This window comes from Sus scrofa, chromosome 13 (assembly GCF_054392235.1).
Source record: "Sus scrofa isolate SSC_HxYL_T2T_F1_AM1 chromosome 13, Sscrofa_HxYL_maternal_Yorkshire_Landrace_v2.0, whole genome shotgun sequence".
NCBI classification, from domain to species: Eukaryota; Metazoa; Chordata; class Mammalia; order Artiodactyla; family Suidae; genus Sus; species Sus scrofa.
In genome coordinates, this window is record NC_139395.1 from 218,421,407 (window position 1) to 218,441,744 (window position 20,338).

Here is a 20,338-nt window from a genome sequence, read left to right on the forward strand (position 1 = left end):
TTCTTCCGTCTGTGTACTTTAAAAATGGGTCCTAGCCTGTAACCTTATCAGAGGGAGAGCATTATGGCATCTGTTGGATGCATGAAATAGATGAAGAAGGAAAACACCAGTCGTAATCTCTTGATGAGGATTACACGTGCAGCTGTGTGTCATATCACTGTTTTAACCATTGATGCCAAAGCGTGGTTACGTGTGTCCCACTTTACAGGGAATTTGAGCGCAGAAGTCTGTGGCTCCGTGTCTGACCCTCCTCTCTTCCTGAAGGTCATTGCCACAGCGGGCAGTGGGGGGGACAAAGGGAGAGAGGCCAGTCCTCACCGTTTTCAGCATACACAGCCCCTGAACTGTCATCCTTAAGGCTGACTCTGGGCTTTCGCAACCCTTTTTCCAGCCTTGATGGAATGTAACTATAGTGGAAAAACACGGCTCTCGAATTTGATGGATCTGGATGTGCATCTTGGAAGCTTCTTTAATTCCCTGGTACCCTGGCTCTGTTATCTTAAAATGGTGATCCGAATTCTTGCTTGGCAGGGCCCTCAGGACGAGTAAAGGAGATAACAGCCTGCCAGGTGCCTGAGGGCACAGCTTCTTGACTTGTGGTGCAGACGGTTTTTCCACGCATTTCTCGGTTCTCACCAACATGTGTGTGTGTGGGGGAAGGCAGCCTCCTCTCCATTTTGCAGATGAGACCGTGGAGGAACAGAGCCCCTGCCCCGACAGCAGGCTTCCCAGCCCGGATGGAAAGGCACGTCACCTCTCCCTCCAGGGCAGCCTGCTTTTTACTGCAGTACAGTGACCTCGTTTGGAGAGCTTCCTGACTGTCTGTACAGGACAATAAACGAGAGGTGCCAAGTGAGTGACCCAGAGATCACGCTGACGCATCGCGGTAACCAACAGTGGCCTGTGACTTCAGGACAGAGCATGAGACTTTATTTTTTTAACTTTATTTATTTATTTATTTTTAAGGGCTGCACCCGAGGCATGTGGAGGTTCCCAGGCCAGGGGGCAAATCTGAGCTGCAGCTGCCGGCTTACGCCACAGCCACAGCCACGCCAGATCCGAACCACATCTGCAACCTACCCCACAGCTCACAGCAACGCCGGATCTTTAACCCACTGAGCAAGGCCACGGATTGAACCTGTGTCCTCATGGATGCTAGCTGGGTTCATTAACCACTGAGCCACGACGGGAACTTCAAGAATAATCTTTGTCTTGAAGTACCGTTGATTTATAATGCTGTGATAGTTCCAGGTGCACAGCCAAGTGATTCATTCATCCGTATGTATGCATTCATTTTCAGATTCATTTCTGTTAGGTTGAGCACAGGATTTTGAATATAGTTCCCTGCGCTGTAAGTAGGACCTGGTTTATCCATTCTCTGTGGTTTGCTTCTGCCCACCCCAAACTCTCAATCCTCCCTTCCCCCTCTCTGCTGTCTAAGAGAATGACGCTCTCTTATGAGTCTCTGTAACAGGATAGGAAAACAGCCATCTGAGCCTCCGCTGAGGTCCCAAAGGCTCCAAGTGACACAGTCACCCAGGACCCCAGAGGGGCTGCCCAGATGGATGGTGCAGCCTGTGCAGCATTGGCCATGGTGCCCTGGAGAGGGAGAGGGGAGAAGGGCTGGGAGGGGCGGGGGGAGGGTATCTGTGCCGAAGGCTATTGGGGTGCTGTGCACGCCCCTCCCCTTGGAACCAGAGAGGGGAGGTGCCTTCTGGGGGCTGATGCCGTGTCCCTGGGGTCAGCTTAGGAGGCCGCGTGGAGAAAAGCTGCACTTTGACTGTGGGGGTTAGGGAGCATCTAGTGGGGCTGCTTGAACCAGGAGCCACCAAGGTGGGGGGACTGCAGGGGAGGGCGCCCCCACTCAAGTGGGCAAAAGGGTGGGCAGAGGCCACGTGACAGCCAGGTGACCTCACATGCTCCCCGCTCCCCTCTCCCTCCTCTGGGCTCGTCCTAAGACCGTTCTCCAGCACAGGCAGAAGTCAAGACAATACTGAATCCTTCCTTGACCTGCTGTACCACAAGGGAATTCTGGGGGAGCCGTGCTTTTGACTCGGTTTATAATGATTGGTGTTGGAGGAAGATGGAGGAGCAGATTTTATTTTTCCTCTCTTTTTTTGAGTGGGGTGCTGAGACATATATATATATGTCTTTTTAGGGCCGCACCCACGGCAGATGGAGGTTCCCAGGCTAGGGGTTGAATCAGAGTGGAGCTGTAGCCACTGGCCTACACCACAGCCACAGCCACACCAGATCTGAGCTTCATCTGCCACCTATACCACAGCTCACAGCAACGCTGGATCCTTAACCCACTCAGTGAGGTCACGGATCGCACCTGCGTCCTTCTGGATACTGGTTGGGTTCGTTTCTGCTGAGCCAGGACGGGAACTCCAAGAGGTGAAATTTAACACAGTATCATGCACCCATCAGTAGGGTAACTTCCTGTGGGTGTGATGGCTTTCCCTGGATGTGATGGCTTGTCTCGAGAGGACTAATAGTGGACAGATTTTCCTCTTATGTTTTTCTCTGTCTTTCTTTGACTTTCCAGCAGAAAAATCTTAAGACAGGATTTGGGGAAATGGTCCTGATTTCTTCAGAAATTGTGAAATAAAATCCTCTTCCATCCCACCTTCAGTCCTGATGGTACTGACCAGGGTTCTTGGCCTCTTTAACCAATAGAAATAGATAAGAGGCCAGACCAGAAAATGCAGCCAAGGCTTTATAGGGGGCCCTGCTGCACAGGGGGAGGTGAAAACAAGGAAGAGTTTCCCTGGCTCACTCCCTGAGAGGGGACGGCAAGCTGGTTCCTTACATGGGGTACGGGTAGGGCTGGGCCGGAGGGGTAGCTTAGATTGTCTGCCCACCCCCTTGGTGGTGCTGTGTGCGGGGATCATGCCCAGTAGCCTGCTTCTGCTCCTGGCTCTTCAGAAGCGGCAGTGGGGGGAGGGCGGGGGCGGGGTGGTCTTTCTGTATCTTGTTTGCCCCAACTGCATCTGCACCCAGTTCTTTTTCAATCCCTTTTAGTTTCTTTGTATTTCATCGCTGGAAGAGGTGTTTGTCCAGGTGCATCTGGACCTGGTTTATAACGATTGGTGTTTGAGGAGGACGGAGGGGCAGATTTTATTTTTCTGCTCTTTTTTGGGCTGGGGTGCTGAGAAATACATATATATGTTTTGTCTTTTTAGGGCTGCACCCATGGCATATGGAGGTTCCCAGGCGAGGGGTCGAATGGGAGCAGCAAAGGGTCCCAGGTCCCAGGTTCCAGCCTGTCTCCCTGAGGCATGACTAATCGAGATGGAAATAGGAGTTCCTGCACCACAGCAGGGAGTCAGGACCCAGCATTGTCTCTGTGGCAGCATGGGTTCGATCCCCAGTCCAGTGCTGTGGGGTTAAAGATCTGGCAGAGGTCACAGCTCTGGCTCAGATTTGATCCCTGGCCCAGGGCCTTCCATATGCTGCGGGTGCAGCCATTAAGAAAAAAAAAAAAAGGAGTTCCCGTCGTGGCGCAGTGGTTAATGAATTCGACTAGGAACCATGAGGTTGCGGGTTCGATCCCTGCCCTTGCTCAGTGGGTTAATGATCCGGCGTTGCCGTGATCTGTGGTGTAGGTCGCAGATGCAGCTCAGATCCTGCGTTGCTGTGGCTCTGGCGTAGGCTGGCGGCTACAGCTCCGATTCAACCCCTAGCCTGGGAACCTCCATATGCCGCGGGAGCGGCCCAAAGAAATAGCAAAAAAAGACAAGAAAAAAAAAAATAGGTGGAAATGATGCTGGTGAGGTGGCAGGGGACCTCAGCCAGGCTGGGCCCCCCGGGAGGGTGTTTGAGAAGAGAGGAAGACAGGGGATTGGCCGGAATGAAGAATATTGCCTTCTGACTACTTAGTTAAAAGTAAGCCCATCTGCAGTGAAGACTACTCTTTCGCACAGCAACATTGTCTCTGAAGATACCTAAAGGAGTAAGTAATTTCGAAAGTGGCATGAATAATGATGGACAAGGTGGAAAGTGTGTAGAGAAAACATGATTAATTAAAACAGTAATTTAGTCCAACCACCTGTCGTCAGGCCTGGTGGGATTTTGGTAATATTCAGACATTCCGCTGCGAAGCTCTGGAATTTAGAGCACAGTTTCTGAGAGGAGGAGCAGGTGGTCCGGGGTTGGCTTACATCAGCCTGCCCTTGCGGGAGGGCACATTGGTGGAGCGATCGTGGTGCCCATCCTTTGGTTCTGAGAGATGTGACACTCAGGGGTGTGCCAGAGTGCTTCTGCCAGAGGCTTATGGGCAAGTCCATCATTGCCTACCTTTCTGTATGTGTTTTAATGTTTTTGTCTCTGCTTGCCCTAAACTGTGACATATGCATCTAGGCCTGAGTCTTACTGATTTAAGTATCGTGTTGTCGCTGAGAGCAGCCTTTAATTTATTGATCTCCTGCTTTTCGTTGTAATCTCAGGGAGATAGCAGTGAGGGATGGCTTGAAGCGAGATCTTCATTCTCTGCTCAGGAACTGAACCTGGGCAGCCTGGGTGAAAACCAGGACGCCTGGCCCCTGGACTAACCAGAGGCTAAAACAGAATTGCGCCAAATCTTGCCCCCTGTGGAAAGCAAGAATGTCTCAAGGAGGCAAAGACTGCAAAAATAGGTGTACAGTTTATTGTTAGAGACACAGGACAACACGTGGGGGAGCGCCCAGAGGAGAGGTTTACTTAAGTCCGAAGCAAAGCAGGAACACACACCCTAAAGAGGAGTGTGGGTGCCGGCGACCCCCTGAGTGAGGAGCGGGCCAGAGAGGGGATTTAAATCCCTCACGTAGGACAGCTCTTCCGGGTCTTTGTTTTCCTTTGGCCAATTGCCTTGTTTTGTTTCTCCCACCTGACTGGACCCAGGCCCCTCCCTGATGTGCGTGTGCATCCTTTGGCCAAGATGCATTCCAGAGCAAAGGGTGCTGGGACGGTATCAGGACTTAGTATGGCCTGGGCCCCCTCCCTTTCTGACCCCTAGCAGTCCTACTGATCATGTGTAATTGGGAAGCGCTCCTTGACCCCCGGAGTGATGGATGCGGTCGTCTTATCTCTCTACTCCAGCAGAGCTCAGCTCCTGCCATTAACTTTCTCCCTGACCCATCAAAGAGAAGCCAGGCCTGGTTTACTCAGCCTAACACGCCCCAGCTGTTTGCAGCCCATCTACCTTCTGCCTCAGTTGCATTATCTTTATTATGTGGATTGTACAAATGTTAATTAAAAGTAAAGAAGGAGGAGTTCCCGTCGTGGCGCAGTGGTTAACGAATCCGACTAGGAACCATGAGGTTGCGGGTTCGGTCCCTGCCCTTGCTCAGTGGGTTAACGATCCGGCGTTGCCGTGAGCTGTGGTGTAGGTTGCAGATGCGGCTCGGATCCCGAGTTGCTGTGGCTCTGGCGTAGGCCGGTGGCTACAGCTCCGATTGGACCCCTAGCCTGGGAACCTCCATATGCCGCGGGAGCGGCCCAAGAAATAGCAACAACAACAACAACAAAAGACAAAAAAAAAAAAAAAAAAAAAAAGTAAAGAAGGAGTTACCCTTTATACATATGTGTATATGTAACTGATATACAAAATGTTGTATCTAATCGGTATTTACTCTATATTAATTAAAAAATTTAAATTGTGCTAATTTATATTATATTTATAATTAATATATATACAATCAGGTCGCCATTCAAACCAAATTGTATGTGGTTTATAAAATTTGGTTTTGGCGATGATTTGTTTCTAGGGATTTTCCTTATATTAATAATAATATGCTTTTCCTTATATTAAGAGACACTGTATACAAGTCATTGATGGAATCGTTCATTTTGGCAAAAATGAATGAAATGAAAATTTTTTGTGTACGAATCTCTACAAAGTTAGTTGGGTTTCACGAAAAGAGGGTTTGAATCTAGACTTTAAGTCTCGGATGGGCTTGCACCTTTTACAGCATTTGTTTGGAATCCTCAAGGTCTAGTTAGTCCCTTTGTTGATAACAAACTTATGTGAAAATTACAAGGGGCCTAAAACATTTTGGGGGGGGGGGAACACACCTGCAGAAGTTCCCTGGCCAGGGATCGAACCAGAGCCACAGCAGTGAGAACATCGAATCATTAACCACTAGGCCACTGGGAAACTCCCTAAAACATTTTCAATGACTGTTTTCATTATGAGACAATATTCTATTCAGAGGATTTAAAATATTAGATATTTTCGTGTCAAAGAAAATACTAACTTAAAATTTTAAGGAGTTCCCATGTGGCTCAGCAAAAACGAATCCAACTAGGAACCATGAGGTTGCGGGTTCAATCCCTGGCCTTGCTCAGTGAGTTGAGGATCTGGCAAAGTTGCCATGAACTGTGGTTCAGGTCACGGCGCGGCTCAGATCTGGTGTTGCTGTGGCTGTGGCTGTGGTGTAGGCCGGCAGCCGTAGCTCCGATTAGACCCCTAGCCTGGGAACCTCCATATGCTGCCAGTGCAGCCCTAAAAAGACAAAAGACAAAATAAATAAATAAAAAATAAAAATAAAATTTTAATCTTACTTTTAAGATGTGACCCTATTTTACCTCTTTATCATCTGCGGCATGTTCTATACCTAGATGGTACAAGTGTAAATTCTTGATTTCTTTTTCACTCAGATAAGCCGCTCATGAATCTATTCACGTGAAAGAGCTTGGCCCCATGTCTTGTGCAGAGTAGAGAACCAATAAATCAGTATTGATTGGTTTATTCAGGAGTTCCTGTTATGGTTTAGTGGTAAGGACCCTGACCAGCACCCATGAGGATGCGGGTTTGATCCCTGGCCCTGCTCCGTGGGTTAAGGATCCAGCGTTGCTGTGAGCTGTGGTGTAGGTCGCAGATGTGGCTCAGATCCCACATTGCTGTGGCTGTGGTGGAGGCCGGCAGCTGTAGCTCCCGATTCAACCCCTAGCCTAGGAACTTCCCTGTGGCGTGTGGGTGTGGCCCTAAAACGATTAAAAAGAAAAAGTTTTGATTGGTTCATTCAGTTGATCACTGTGAAGTCTCTCCCAGGGCGCTTACAGTGGGGTCCACAGAGGCTGCTGAAGCTTGTTTACCAGTTTGTGCGAGGGCGTCATGCATTCTGGGAGTGAATTCAGTGACCGGAGACACTCACTGTTTCTGGGGAAGGAGGGCCAAGCTTTGCCGATGGCTGCTTTCCCCAGATGTGGAGTCTGGTGGGCACAGGCCTTGTGTACGAAACCATAGACCAAAGGGGCCTTGGATGTTCTGTCTTAGGTGCTCCTGCTGCTCGGATCTCAGTTAAAGAGTTGAGTGTGAGCAGAAAGGGAGAAATCTGTGGGGGGAACAGGGTTATTTTTACTGCACTTCTCGTCCATGTAGGAGACATAGCCACCAGATTTTCTAGCTTTTTTTCTGTCCTTTGCCTTCCAGTCATCTCCATGTGGGCTTTTCAGTATCCTGTATTATTTCTAAAGCTACTTTATTCCTATTTATTTTTTGGCATTAAAGCTTGGTAGAGAATTAGTAGTATTTTGAAGACTTCAAATAAAAGCTCTGGTGAGAGCCCCTCTATTTGTAATGGGCTGATTCTGCCTTTTTTTTTTTTTTTGCTGCACCCATGGCATGTGGACGTTCCCAGGTCAGGGATCGAACCTGAGCCATAGCAACAATCCAAGCCACCCCAGTGACAGTGCCAAATCCTTAGCCCGCTGAACCACCAGGGAACTCTGATTATGCCCTGATTTAAACATTGATGATATTAAATATTCAGAATTTAAATGATTCCTCTGTTGATCCTATAAAATGAAGAGGTGTGAGGAGTTCCCATCATGGCGCAGTGGTTAACGGGTCCGACTAGGGAACCATGAGGTTGCGGTGTTCGATCCCTGGCCTTGCTCAGTGGGTTAAAGATCCGGCGTTGCTGTGAGCTGTGGTGTAGGTTGCAGACGGATTCCATGTTGCTGTGGCTCTGGTGTAGGCCGGTGGCTGCAGCTCCGATTTGACCCCTAGCCTGGGAACTTCCATATGCCTGGGGAGCGGCTCAAGAAAAGGCAAAAAGACAAAAAAAAAAAAAAAAAGGGTGTGATTTTGTTGTTTTCTTTGTTGGAATACTTAGCAAAATTATTTGTGGTGCATGGTATAGAGAAAGGATTTAATGAATGTCAATATAAGCAAAATAGTTTTTAGAAACAATCTCATTGTGGAGTTCCCACCATGGCAAGGTGGGTTAAGAGTATGACTGCAGCAGCTCCAGTCACTGGGGAGGTGTGGGTTCAATCCCCAGGCCAGGGCAGTGGGTTAAAGGATCCGACTTAGGTTGCAGCTGCGGCCTGGATTCCATTCCGGGCCCAGGAACTTCCTTATGCCGTGGGGGGCAGCCCCAAAAAACAAACAAGCCAACCCCAAACCAACCTAATAATAATCTTTCTCTATTGTTGACCAGATTAGGAAGAAACAGCAAGAAGTAGTGGGCTTTTTGGAAGCGAATAAAATCGACTTTAAGGAATTCGATATTGCTGGAGATGAAGACAATAGGAGATGGATGAGGGAGAATGTTCCTGGAGAGAAGAAACCTCAAAATGGGATCCCTCTGCCTCCCCAGATCTTCAACGAAGAACAGTATTGTGGGGTGAGATTTGGTCTCTTGGAAAATTCTTCTGCATGTGTGTTTATCAGAAACTGTTGAAAGCAGATCCGTTCTGAGGCAGCGTGCGAGTCTGTTGACGTTTTTCAGGTCCTGATCTAGTTCTGCCCTCCCACACCTGGGTGGTAGATCCATCGAGAAGAGTCAATCGTTGAGATTTACACAATGATGGCAACGATAAAATGGCAGTGCAGACGTTCTTGGGAACCTTTTGGGTTCCTTATTTTATTTTGAAGAATTGAGGTCATTTGTTCAAACAGAACACACATGTAGTTGGAAAGACATTCTCATCAACCTTGCGGGGTACACCTACTTGCACCCCCCAGACACAGGGTAAGTTTTCACTTTGGTGAAGGATGATTTGCGGAAGTGAAGTCCTACTACAGATGCAAGAAAACAGTGTCCATGTGTCTAATAGTTGAAAAGCTGTTCTGGACACACTTCCTCCTTTTGAGGACACAGGAAAGAAGGCCACTTAGGAACCTGGAAGTGAGCTCTCCACAGACACTGAATCTGAATCTGCTGGTGCCTTGATTTTGGACTTCTAGCCTCTAGAACTGGGAGAAATAAATGTCACAACCTCCCCCCCCCAAACAAAAACAAAAACAAAAACCCTAAACTGTTCTGGACATTTTGATTATAACAGCAATTTGATTTTATACATGTGATAGATCAATTTGCCATAAAAATCACATTTTTCTTACAGTTCACAGATTCTACTTCATACATCAAATCATGACAAAAAAGCATTTCAAAGTACATAGGCCTTTAGAGCATGAGCTGAAGTTACGTTAGGGGTGGTCTAAGTCTTCTGGGCCATGTTCCAGATGCAGCAGGCAGGTTCTGGAAGGTGGAGGGAACTGCTCAGGGCTGTGAGGTTTCTGAAGGCTGGAGCCTCGTGATGGAACCTCCACTCACCTCTTCTCTTCTTGCTGCACAAAACGGAGGGTCCTTTAGCTTAGCTTCTCTTTATTATTGCCTTTCTCGCCTGCAGCAGGTGTTATCAAACCCGAGGGCCAAGGCCGGCAGCTGCCTGCTTTGGCAAATCAAGTTTTAAGGACACATCTGCACGAATTCACTCACCTAGTGCCTAGGATTTTGCACGATGGCAGAGCTGAGCAATTGCAACAGAGACTCTTTGACCCACAAAACCAAAAATATTTACTCTCTGCCTATTTATAGAAAAGTGTTCAGGCCTCTTCTTTGAAGCAGGAATGGTTTTGCTGTCTGGGGTTTGTATCAGTTTCCTAGCGCTGATATGACAAAACATTGCAAACCTGGTGGTTCTTCTGGACGGTGTGTTTGTGTCCTCCCCCCCCCCCCCAATTCGTCTGTTGAAGTCCTAATTCCCAGTGCTATGGTATTTGGAGATGACGCCTTTGGAAGGCGATTAAGGTTAGATGAGGTCAGGAGGGTGGGGTGGGGCCCCCATCATGGGGTTCGTGCCCTAATAGGAAGAAGAGAAAGATTCTTTTCACCTCACCCTGTGAGCGCACAGCCAGAGACAACGGTCTGCAAGCCAGGAGGAGAGCAGAACCCAACTTTGCTGCACCCACAAAATATTTCTGTTATTTACGGCACCCGATCTGTGGTACTTTGTCATGACCACTGACCATCACAGTGCCGTAAAATAACAGAAATGTATTCTCTCACAGTGCTGGAGGTCAGACGTTTGAAATCAGGTGTCAAGAGGGTTGGTTTCTTCTGGAGGCTCCGAGGGAACATCTCTTCCATGGTTTCCTCTGGCACCTGGGGGCTGCCAGCAACCTTTGGCATTCCCTGGCTTGTTGACGGGGCCTGCCCATCTCTGCCTCCATCTTCACACGGCCTTCTTAGAAGGACAGTGGCCACTGCAGTAGGGTCCACTCCAGTCCAGTATGGCCTCATAACTAACTCCAGTGTGCCTACATCCTTATGTCCAAATAAGGTCACTTCCAGAGGTTCTGGGTGGACATGGCTCTCGGGGGCACAGTACAGGGCCGTATGAATTTACAGGGCCATGTTGGCATTCTTCAGAGGCTCGGCGCAAGGTCCTGTGGGTGTGCTTTCAAACAGTTTTTTTTTTAATTTTTATTTAAAAATTTTCGTTAAAGTACAGTTGATTTACAGTGTTGTGCCAATTTCTGCTGTACAGCAACGTGACCCAATCATATATATATAATATACACACAGCCCTTTCCTTATATTATCTTCCATCATGGTCTATCAGTTTTTGTTTTTGTTTTTGTTTTTTTGCTTTTTAGGGGTGCACCTGCAGCATAGGGAAGTTCCCAGGCTAGGGGTCTCATCGGAGCTACAGATGCGTCCCGACACCATAGCCACAGCCACTTGTGATTCAAGCTGAGTCTGCGACCTATACCACAGCTCAAGGCAACGCCAGATCCTTAATCCACTCACCGAGGCCAGGGATGGAACCTGCGTCCTCATGGATACTAGTTGGGTTCTTTTCCACTGAGCCACAGCGGGAACTCCCATCTAGCAGTGTTAATGGTGTGGGCATGTATTTAGGGGAACATATGCTAATCCAGGTCAGCTCTCCTGTGGATTTAAGCTGGGGCCTCCGACCACGTAGAGTGCATTTCCTCTGTGAGGAAGAGGCCTCTCCAGACCCCTGACCTCCATCCACCCTGACCTGAATTTCTAAGAATTGTGGCTCTTGTTGGATAGGGAAAGGGAGAATCAGGGTGTTTTTTCTGGGGGGGGGGGTAGTGTTGCTGAAACTCTATCCACTGGTGCCAGATAGAAACGTGGAGACAGAGGTTTGGGCCGAAGGAGAAGAGAAGCGCTTTATTGCTTTGCCAGGCAAAGGAGGCCATGGCAGGCTCATGCCCTAAAGACTGTGCCCTCCTTTGAGAGAGAATAGGAAGTGGCTTTATCGTTTGGGAGTGGACAGTAGGGCCACAGGTAAGGATCAAGGGGAGAGGCAAGCTTGCATTCTTCTTTTAAGTTGGTGTTGAGTGGCTCCAGGACCGGTTCTGCTGGTCCTCCTCTGTGGGGGTCATTTGTTGGGGGTTTTAGTTCTGCAGAAGCCGCTCAGAGGTGTGGTTGTGGACATGCCTTGAGGGGGAACCGGGCACCTGCCCCAAGGCTGCACTATGGTCTCTCGACTTTTCCTCTCTTATCAATGCATCCCCTCCCTTCCCTGATCCGCAGCTCTTTGAACCTGCCCTTTGGGACTCAGGGAAGGTCATGGAGGCTGAAGCTTATTCCCTAAAAGCAAGAAATGGGGGGCACAGAAAGACTTGTGCCCCGGAGCCCCACTGGGCCCTGCTCAGTTTCAGTGGTGGCAATTTTTATTTTATTTTTTATACATTTTGTTTTGTTTTGTCTTTTCAGGGCCGCACCCGCGGCATATGGAGGTTCCCAGGCTAGGGGTCCAATCAGAGCTGTGGCCACCGGCCTACAGCACAGCCCACAGCAACACCGGATCCTTAACCCACTGAGTGAGGCCAGGGATCGAACCTGCGACCACATGGCTCCTAGTCGGATTCGTTTCTGCTGCACCACGACAGAACTCCATTTTTTTTAATAATTGAAAAATCAATAAAATTAATATGTGTACACACAGAAAAATTAAAATGGTTCCAACGCTGCCTGCCGGGAAGACTATTCTCTGTCTCATTTCAGAGTCCTCTAGCTCCTTCCTCTGAGACGGGCTGGCTGCAGGGGCCTGCCTTTTGGGAAGTCACAGTGGCCCCTCTCCACAGAGCTCCCAACCATTGCTGTCTTGAAATTCATAATGATTTTTGAACAAAGGATGCCTTGCTTTTAGTTTGCACCAAGCCCTGCAAATTATGTAGACAATCCTGCTGTGACCAACCAATGTTGGCAGTTTCTTGCTTGGCCTTCCAGAAATTTTCTGTATGTTTAACAATTCTGTATTACTTAAATACGAGGGTGGGAGTTCCCATTGTGACTCACTGGGTTAAGAACCTGACTAGTGTCCATGAGGATGCAGCTTCGATCCCCGGCCTCACTCAGTGGGTTAAGGATCTGGCGTGGTTGCAGGCTGCAGTGTGGGTAGCCGATGAGGCTCGGATCTGGCATTGCTGAGGCTGTGACGTAGGCCAGCAGCTGCAGCTCCAATTCATCCTCTAGGCTGGAAACCTCCATATGCTGTAGAGGATGCCCTAAAAAGACAAAAAGGAAAAAAACCCCAACAAACAAAACAAAAAATGAGGGTGTATGCCATACACTTTTTTTTGGTTTGTTTTTAAATGGCTGCACTTGCAGCATATGGAAGTTCCTAAGCCAGGGATTGAATCCGAGCTGCGTCTGCAGCACAGCAGGATCCTTAAACCACTATGCCAGGCTGGGGATTGAACCGGCAACACCACAGAGACAAGCTGGATCTTTAACCCATTAGGCTACTCACTTCTGCCCCGACTTTGTTCTTCTCACTTAATAACCGTATCTCAGAGCTCATGGCGTGGTTGTACATACACACCTTACTGCACGATGTCCCGTTAGAGGTACCACCATGTACTGGCACGGTCTTGTGATGGGGAACAGTCAGGTTGTTTTCAGGCTTTTTCTCAGCTACAAACCGTGCTGCAGGGAACCTCCTGATCACACAGAGCTCTGTACTCAGTTTGAGCCTCTGTGTGGGATAAACTCGGAGAAGGTGAGCTGAGCTGGAGCATCTACGCGTCTTAGATTTCAGTAGACATGGAACCCACCCTGTAGTTGCATCTGTTTACATCTTCAAACGTGATTCGAGAGTGGCTGGCTCCCTGTGACGGTGACAACAGCCTATGCCAACGTTTGGATCTTTGCCAACCGGTTAGATGAAAAATGCATCCTCACAGCTCGGACTTGGATTTCTGTTTTAATGAATCAGGCTGAACATCCTTTTGTCTTTGATATGCAATCAGTGGTTTGTTTTTTTCTTTTTCTATGACTTGTTATTTTTTCTATTTGGTTCCAGGTATTGTTTACTGGTTTTTAAGTCTTTTTTTCTCTTTCTTTCTTTCTTTTTTACCTTTTCTTTTTTTTTTTTCAGCTGTACAGCACGGTGACCCAGGTACACATACATGGGTACATTCTTATTTCTCACATTACGTGTTCCATCCTAAGTGACTAGACTGAGTTCCCAGTGCTTCACAGCAGGATCTCATTGCTAATCCATTCCAAAGGCAATAGTTTGCATCTATTAACCCCAAGCTCCCAGTCCATCCCACTCCCTCCTCCTCCGCCTAGGCAACCCCAAGTCTATTCTCCAAGTCCATGATTTTCTTTTCTGTGGAAAGGTTCCTTTGTTTTGTATATTAGATTCCAGATATAAGTGCTATCATATGGTATTTGTCTTTCTCTTTCTGACTTACTTCACTCTGCTTGAAAGTCTCTAAGTCTTTACTTTAAAAATTAAAAAAAAATTTTTTTTAGGGCTATACCTTCGGCATATGGAGGTTCCTAGGCTAGGGGTTGAATCGGAGCTATAGCCCCTGGCCTCCACCACAGCCACAGCAATGTGGGATCCCAGCCGGGTCTGCCACCTACATCACAGCTCACGGCAACGCCGGATCGTTAACCCACTGAGCGAGGCCAGGGATTGAACCTGTGTCCTCATGGATGCCAGTCAGGATCGTAAACCGCTGAGCCAGGACGGGAACTCCTTTAAGTCTTTACTTATGAAGGAAAGTAGCCTTTTCACGACCATGGGTGTTGCAAATATTTCTCCATGTTTCTTTTGACTTTTCAAAGTGATTTTTTTTTTTTTTTTTTTTTTTGGAGTGCAGGACTTAAACATTGTTTTTGGATAGACAGATTTATTAATCTTTTTTAAGATGGTTCCTACACTCCTAGTTTAGAAACTTGTTCTGCACTCTAAAATCATTAAAAGAATCATCTCATGTTTTCTTTTTTTTTTAAACAGTATTTTATTTTATTATTATTATTATTTTTTGTCTTTTTGCCATTTCTTGGGGCGTTCCCATGGCATATGGAGGTTCCCAGGCTAGGGGTTGAATCGGAGCTGTAGCCACCAGCCTACGCCAGAGCCACAGCAACGTGGGATCCGAGCTGCGTCTGCAACCTACACCACAGCTCATGGCAACGCCGGATCATTAACCCACTGAGCAAGGGCAGGGACCGAACCCACAACCTCATGGTTCCTAGTCGGATTTGTTAACCATTGCACCACGACGGGAACTCCAATCTCATGTTTTCTTAATCTTTTTTTTTAAACAGCCGCACCTGCGGCACATGGAAGTTCCTAGGCCAAGGGTCAAATCAGAGCTGCAGCTGCCGGCCTACCCCACAGCCGCATCAACGCGGGATCCAAGTTGCATCTGTGAACTATGTTGCACCTGGCAGCAAGGCAGGTCGTTAGCCCACCGAGCGAGGCTGGAGGTCAAACCCGCTTGGCAGTTGGGTTCCTAACCTGCTGAGCCCCAACGAGAACGCCTCATCTTCTCTTCTCGTACTTTTCCAGTGAAAGTCGGATTTTCAGTCTCTTGCTTTGCTTATTTTCACCGTCCTTTTCAATCAAGCCTGGTTACAGTAGAGATAATATTGAAGTATTTTTCTTTCAACCTATGTTAACGCCCAAGGTAAAAGTTTTGCAGTTATTTTCTGCTATAAAAATAAAACCTCAGAGGCACTTCTTACTCTATTTTGCTGTGATCTAACAATGCTTTTCATTTTAATTGGGAAAGAAAAAGAGAAGGCTTCCCGAGTAAGAAAAAAGACTTGTATTTGAAAGATGTATTTTCCTATTACAAGTACGGCGCTAATGCGATAAGCATACAAATTATTTTATATTTAACTGTCATTAATTCTTTTCAGTTCTGCCTGCAGAGGGGTATGGGTAGTCTTCCTCACTAGCAGCTCTGCTAACTTGGCTTTTCTGCGGTCTGTGGATACTCTTAGTGAGGCAGAGGGCTCAGAACGTAGGTAAGGATTGGTATTGTAGGTTAAAAAGGAAACTCAGAACGTAGGTAAGGATTGGTATTGTAGGTTAAAAAGGAAACTCAACAGTTCTGAAAGATAGGTCAGGTTGAAAATGGCATCAATCTGGGACTTCCCATTGTGGCTCGGTGGAAATGAACCCGACTAGCATCCAGGAGGGTGTGGGTTCGATCCCTGGCCCTGCTCAGTGGGTTAAGGATCCGGCGTTGCTCTGAGCTGCGGTGTAGGCCAGCAGCTGCAGCTGTGATTCAACCCCTAGCCTGGGAACCTCCATATGCCACACCTTATTCTTCGCCCTTAAAAAAAAAAAAAATGACATCAATCTGAGAGGCAGTGTATCTTCCCACTTGATTGAGTTGGGAACTATCAGAATAACGCTGCTATTTAAGTTGAGTCCCTGGACTCTGCGGATTCTTAACTGGTCACCCGTGTGTCCTAGCGGTGACGGCAGAGGAGACTCAAGGACAGCAGTGGACTTCTCTGCACCAGGGCAGCGAGGGGACTGGGTGTCAGGTAGTTCAGTGCCTGCCAGCCGGTACTCCTGCTGCTCCGGGCAGAACAGATGAAGATGTTATGCCCAGGGCATGGCAGACAGCTGTGAGATGGAGAAAGGAGACACCGGATGGGAAGCCAGGCACAGTGGAGGCCAGGTTACCCGCCTGGCAGGGGAATACTCACTGCAAGCAGCAGTGCCAAGTTGGCGTCTGTGCATCTTAGCCCAGGTGAGGGCGGGGGCACCTACCCGGCCCTGGATACCAAGGGGACCTTGACCATTCAGCAGAGGGGCCAGGACCTCTGGGGACTCAGGGCTGCAAGGGGGTCAGGATGCTCGGCCAGTTAAGGCCGTTCTCAGCACACTGGTGTTACCGAACAAGCTATGTTATTTTTCATTTTTTTCTACTTAAGGCCACATATACCTGCGGCATATGGAAGTTCCCTGGTTAGGGGTGGAATCAGAGTTGCAGCTGAGGGCTACACCACAGCCACAGCAACGCCGGATCGGAGAGCCATCTGTGACCTACATACACCATAGCCATAGCCACATTGGATCTGAGCTGCATCCACAGCCTTCACCACAGGGGGGAATCCTTCACCCACCGAGTGAGGCCAGGGATTGAACGGGCATCCTCATGGTACTATATTGCCTTCTTAACCCGCTGAGCCACCGTGGGAACTCCTAACAAGCTGTTTTATGTTGTTAACGTTTTATTACGAGATGTGCTGTAGAGGATAAAAACATGTAGCTTAAAGGGGTATAATAGAAATGAGCCAGCACGTGCACACCATTGGTTTGAAAAGTGTCACATCCCCAGAAATGGCTCCCAGCTCCCTCCTCCTTTTTCTTCTATTTCCCATGTGTACATACCTAAGCGGTATATTGTTTTGTTTTGCCTGTTTTTGAGCTTTCTGTGTATTCTTTGACTTGCTTCTTTCACCAGCATATTTTAAAGATATAACCAGGTCAGTACGTAGTGGTCACAATTTATTCATTCTCATTGCTCCAGAATGGACAGTGGTGGGTGTCTTATCCTGTCTGGGCTACTATAACAAATCACAGACCGAGTGGCTGATAAGCAACAGAGATTTACTTCTCTTAGTTCTGGAGGCTGGGAAGTCCAAGGTCGAGGGGTCAGTGTGGTTGAGTTCTGATGAGGGCCCCCTGGTTCACAGCCAGCACCTTCCTGCTGTGTCCTCACGGGGTGGAAGGGCTGCCCGAGCTCTGGAGGTCTCTGCTTGTCAGGGCACTAATCCCACTCACGAGGGCCCCACCCTTCTGACCTAACACTTCCTGGAGGCCCCACCTCCTGATAGCATCATCTTGGAGGGTTAGGACTTCAGCGTAAGAATTTTAAGGGGACACACACATCCAGACCATAGCAGTGTGACTTCTGGCTTTTGGCTGTTACAGAACAGTGCTGCTAAATTATTCCCCACAGGTCTCATGACATGTGGGTTTCTCTCGGTTCTGTGAGTAGAAGTGGAATTGCTAGGTCCTCACGCTCAGTATGTTTAGCCTTAATAGATAATACTAAGTGTTTTTTTTTAAACCTGAGCTAAGGGACGGTCATACTTCAAAACTAATGATAGCAACTGGGTTGCTCTTGCTGTACAGCAGAAATGGACAGAGCATTGTCAATCAACTATAATAAAGAAATTAAAAAAATAAATGAAACTAATGTTGGCAGTGATTCCAGGAGAAGGAAGACCTCAACATTGGTGTTTGAGGCTCTGGGTGAGGTCACCGCCACATTTTCAGTTGCTCTAAGAAGTTTTTTGTTAGAGTTCCTATTGTGGCTCAGCAGGTTAAGAACCCAACTATTATCCATGAGGATGTGGGTTTGATCCCCGGCCTCGATCAGGGGGTTAAGGGATCCGATGTTGCCACAAGCTGCGGCATAGGTGACAGATGCAGCTTGGATCTAGTGGTGCTGTGGCTGTGGTGTTGGCTGGTGGCTGCAGCTCAGATTTGACCCCTAGCCTGGGAACTTCCATATGCAGCGGATGTGGCCCTAAAAAGAAAAAGGAAAAAAAAAAAAAGGAAGTTTTTTCTTGTTTACTTTTATTTGGCCGTCAGAACTGAGGTTGAGTGGAGTGGAACTTTTCTGAGCTGCACATTTTTGCCACTTTTTTTTTATAAAATAAATTTTTCAGTTTCATGAAAAAAATGGTGATGGTGGCTGACAATTTTACAAAATTCTCCTACTTAACAAAATAAACCATCATCTCTCTTCCTCCCTCTTTCTTTCTTTCTTTCTTTCTTTCTTTCTTTCTTTCTTTTCTTTTCTTTTCTTTTCTTTTCTTTTCTTTTCTTTTCTTTCTTTTTCTTTTTTCTTTCTTGTCTTCTTAGGGCTGCACCTGTGGCATATGGAGGTTCCCAGGCTAGGAGTTGAATTGAGCTGCAGCTGCCGGTCTACACCACAGCCACAGCCACATAGGATCCGAGCCACATCTGGGACCCACACCACAGCTCCCTGGTGGCCTAATGATTAGGGTTCAGTGCTTTTACTGCTGTGGCCCTGGTTCAATCCCTTGGAACACCATTTTGAAAAAAAAAATTTAAATATCAGCTTAGCAAGGCATTTATGCTTTTTTTTTCTTAATTTGGCTTCAATCCCTGGTCTGGGAACTGAGATCGCACATTAAGCCACTGCCTGCCATGGCAGGAAAAAAAAAAGAGAGAGAGAAAAAAAATTATGTTATTTGTGAATACTTTTCGAGGCCTGGAATTTGTTTCTGGTAGTTTCCTGGGAGTTCTCGAAAAGATAGATAGCATCTTTTACATTGATTTCCTTGGAAGATTTTCTGTTTTGCACCTGTCATGAGAATTTGGATCCCAAACTCTCATAAGTTCTGGCTCATGGTTATAAATTCTCAGAGAAGAATGTTTTCTCTGTCACTGAGCATCAGAGTTGAATCAGACAAATGTTCTTCCATTCTGTTTTTCACAGTAGGGTTATTTCTTGTTTATGTTTACGCCAAAGGTGGAGCCCTCACTGGAGTTCTGGCGGGGGTGTGTGTATGTGTGTATATATTATATATGTGCAGGTATGTGTGTCTTTGTATCAATACGTGTGTGTGTGCATATATATATATATATATATATATATATAAGTACACGTATGCACATGTGTGTATGTACACGTGCCTCTCTGGATCTCTATAAACGTGTGTCTGTGCACATGTATATATGTGTATGCATGTATATGTCTATTATGTGCGTGTGTATGTGTGTATTTTATTGGCTTTACCATTTCCCTCTTTCTCTCTGTGGCATCAGGGTGGAAGATAGGGATCTCCTGGTTTGGTAGGAAACGTTCAGCCTGGATGGGGGCCTTGGCGTGTGCTTATTCCTAGGATTCTTGATCTCACTTGAATATACTCTTTTTTTTTTTTTTTTTTTTTTTTGGTACCAGCTTAGCAAGGCATTTATGCTTTTTTTCCCCCTTAATCTGGCTTAACTTTTTTCTTTTCAGCACAGTGTTCCAAGGCATCTAATCTGCCACACTCATGTAACCGGAAGTTGAAAAACCATTTCATACTTGTTATTTTTCTATATCTATTTGATAACAGCAAGTAACAAATACTGACAGACTCTTCTTCAGTCCTCTGAAATTATTTTTTAAAATTTTTATTATTTTATTTTTAAATTTATATATATATATATATTTTTCCTACTGTACAGCATGGTGACCCAATTACACATACATGTATATATTCTTTTTTCTCACATCACGTGTTCCATCCTAAGTGACTAGACAGAGTTCCCAGTGCTACACAGCAGGATCCCATTGCTAATCTATCCCGAAGGCAACATTCTGCATCTATTGACCCCAAGCTCCCAGTCCCTCCCACACCCTTGGGAACCCCAAGTCTACTCTCCATGTCCATGATTTTCTTTTCTGCGGAAAGGTTCCTTTGTACCATATATTAGATTCCAGATATAAGTGATATCATATGGTATTTGTCTTTCTTTTTCTGACTTATTTCACTCAGGATGAGAGTCTCTAGTTCCATCCATGTTGCTGCAAATGGCATTATTTTGTTCTTTCTTATGGCAGAGTAGTATTCCACTGTGTACATATACCACATTTTTCTAATGCAGTCATCTATCAGTGGACACTTGGGTTGATTCCATGTCTTGGCCATTGTGAATAGTGCTGCAATGAACACACGGGTGCATGTGTCTTTTTCAAGTAGAGTTTTGTCCGGATATATGCCCAAGAGTGGGGTTGCTGGGTCATGTGGAAGTTCTATGGATAGATTTCTAAGGTATCTCCAAACTGTTCTCCATAGTGGCTGTA

The 20,338-nt window shown here is 46.9% G+C and overlaps 1 protein-coding gene across 5 annotated transcripts in view; it reads left to right on the forward strand.

Moving 5' to 3' along the window:
• The window catches only part of SH3BGR (SH3 domain binding glutamate rich protein), a 63,592-nt gene that overhangs the window by 3,979 nt on the left and 39,275 nt on the right, over nt 1-20,338 (forward strand). For all 5 annotated transcript variants that reach the window (XM_084986921.1, XM_084986920.1, XM_084986922.1 and 2 more), the window contains 1 exon segment: nt 8,427-8,612. In XM_084986921.1, the coding sequence (XP_084843047.1) occupies nt 8,526-8,612 (87 nt within the window). In that variant the 5' untranslated portion in view covers nt 8,427-8,525.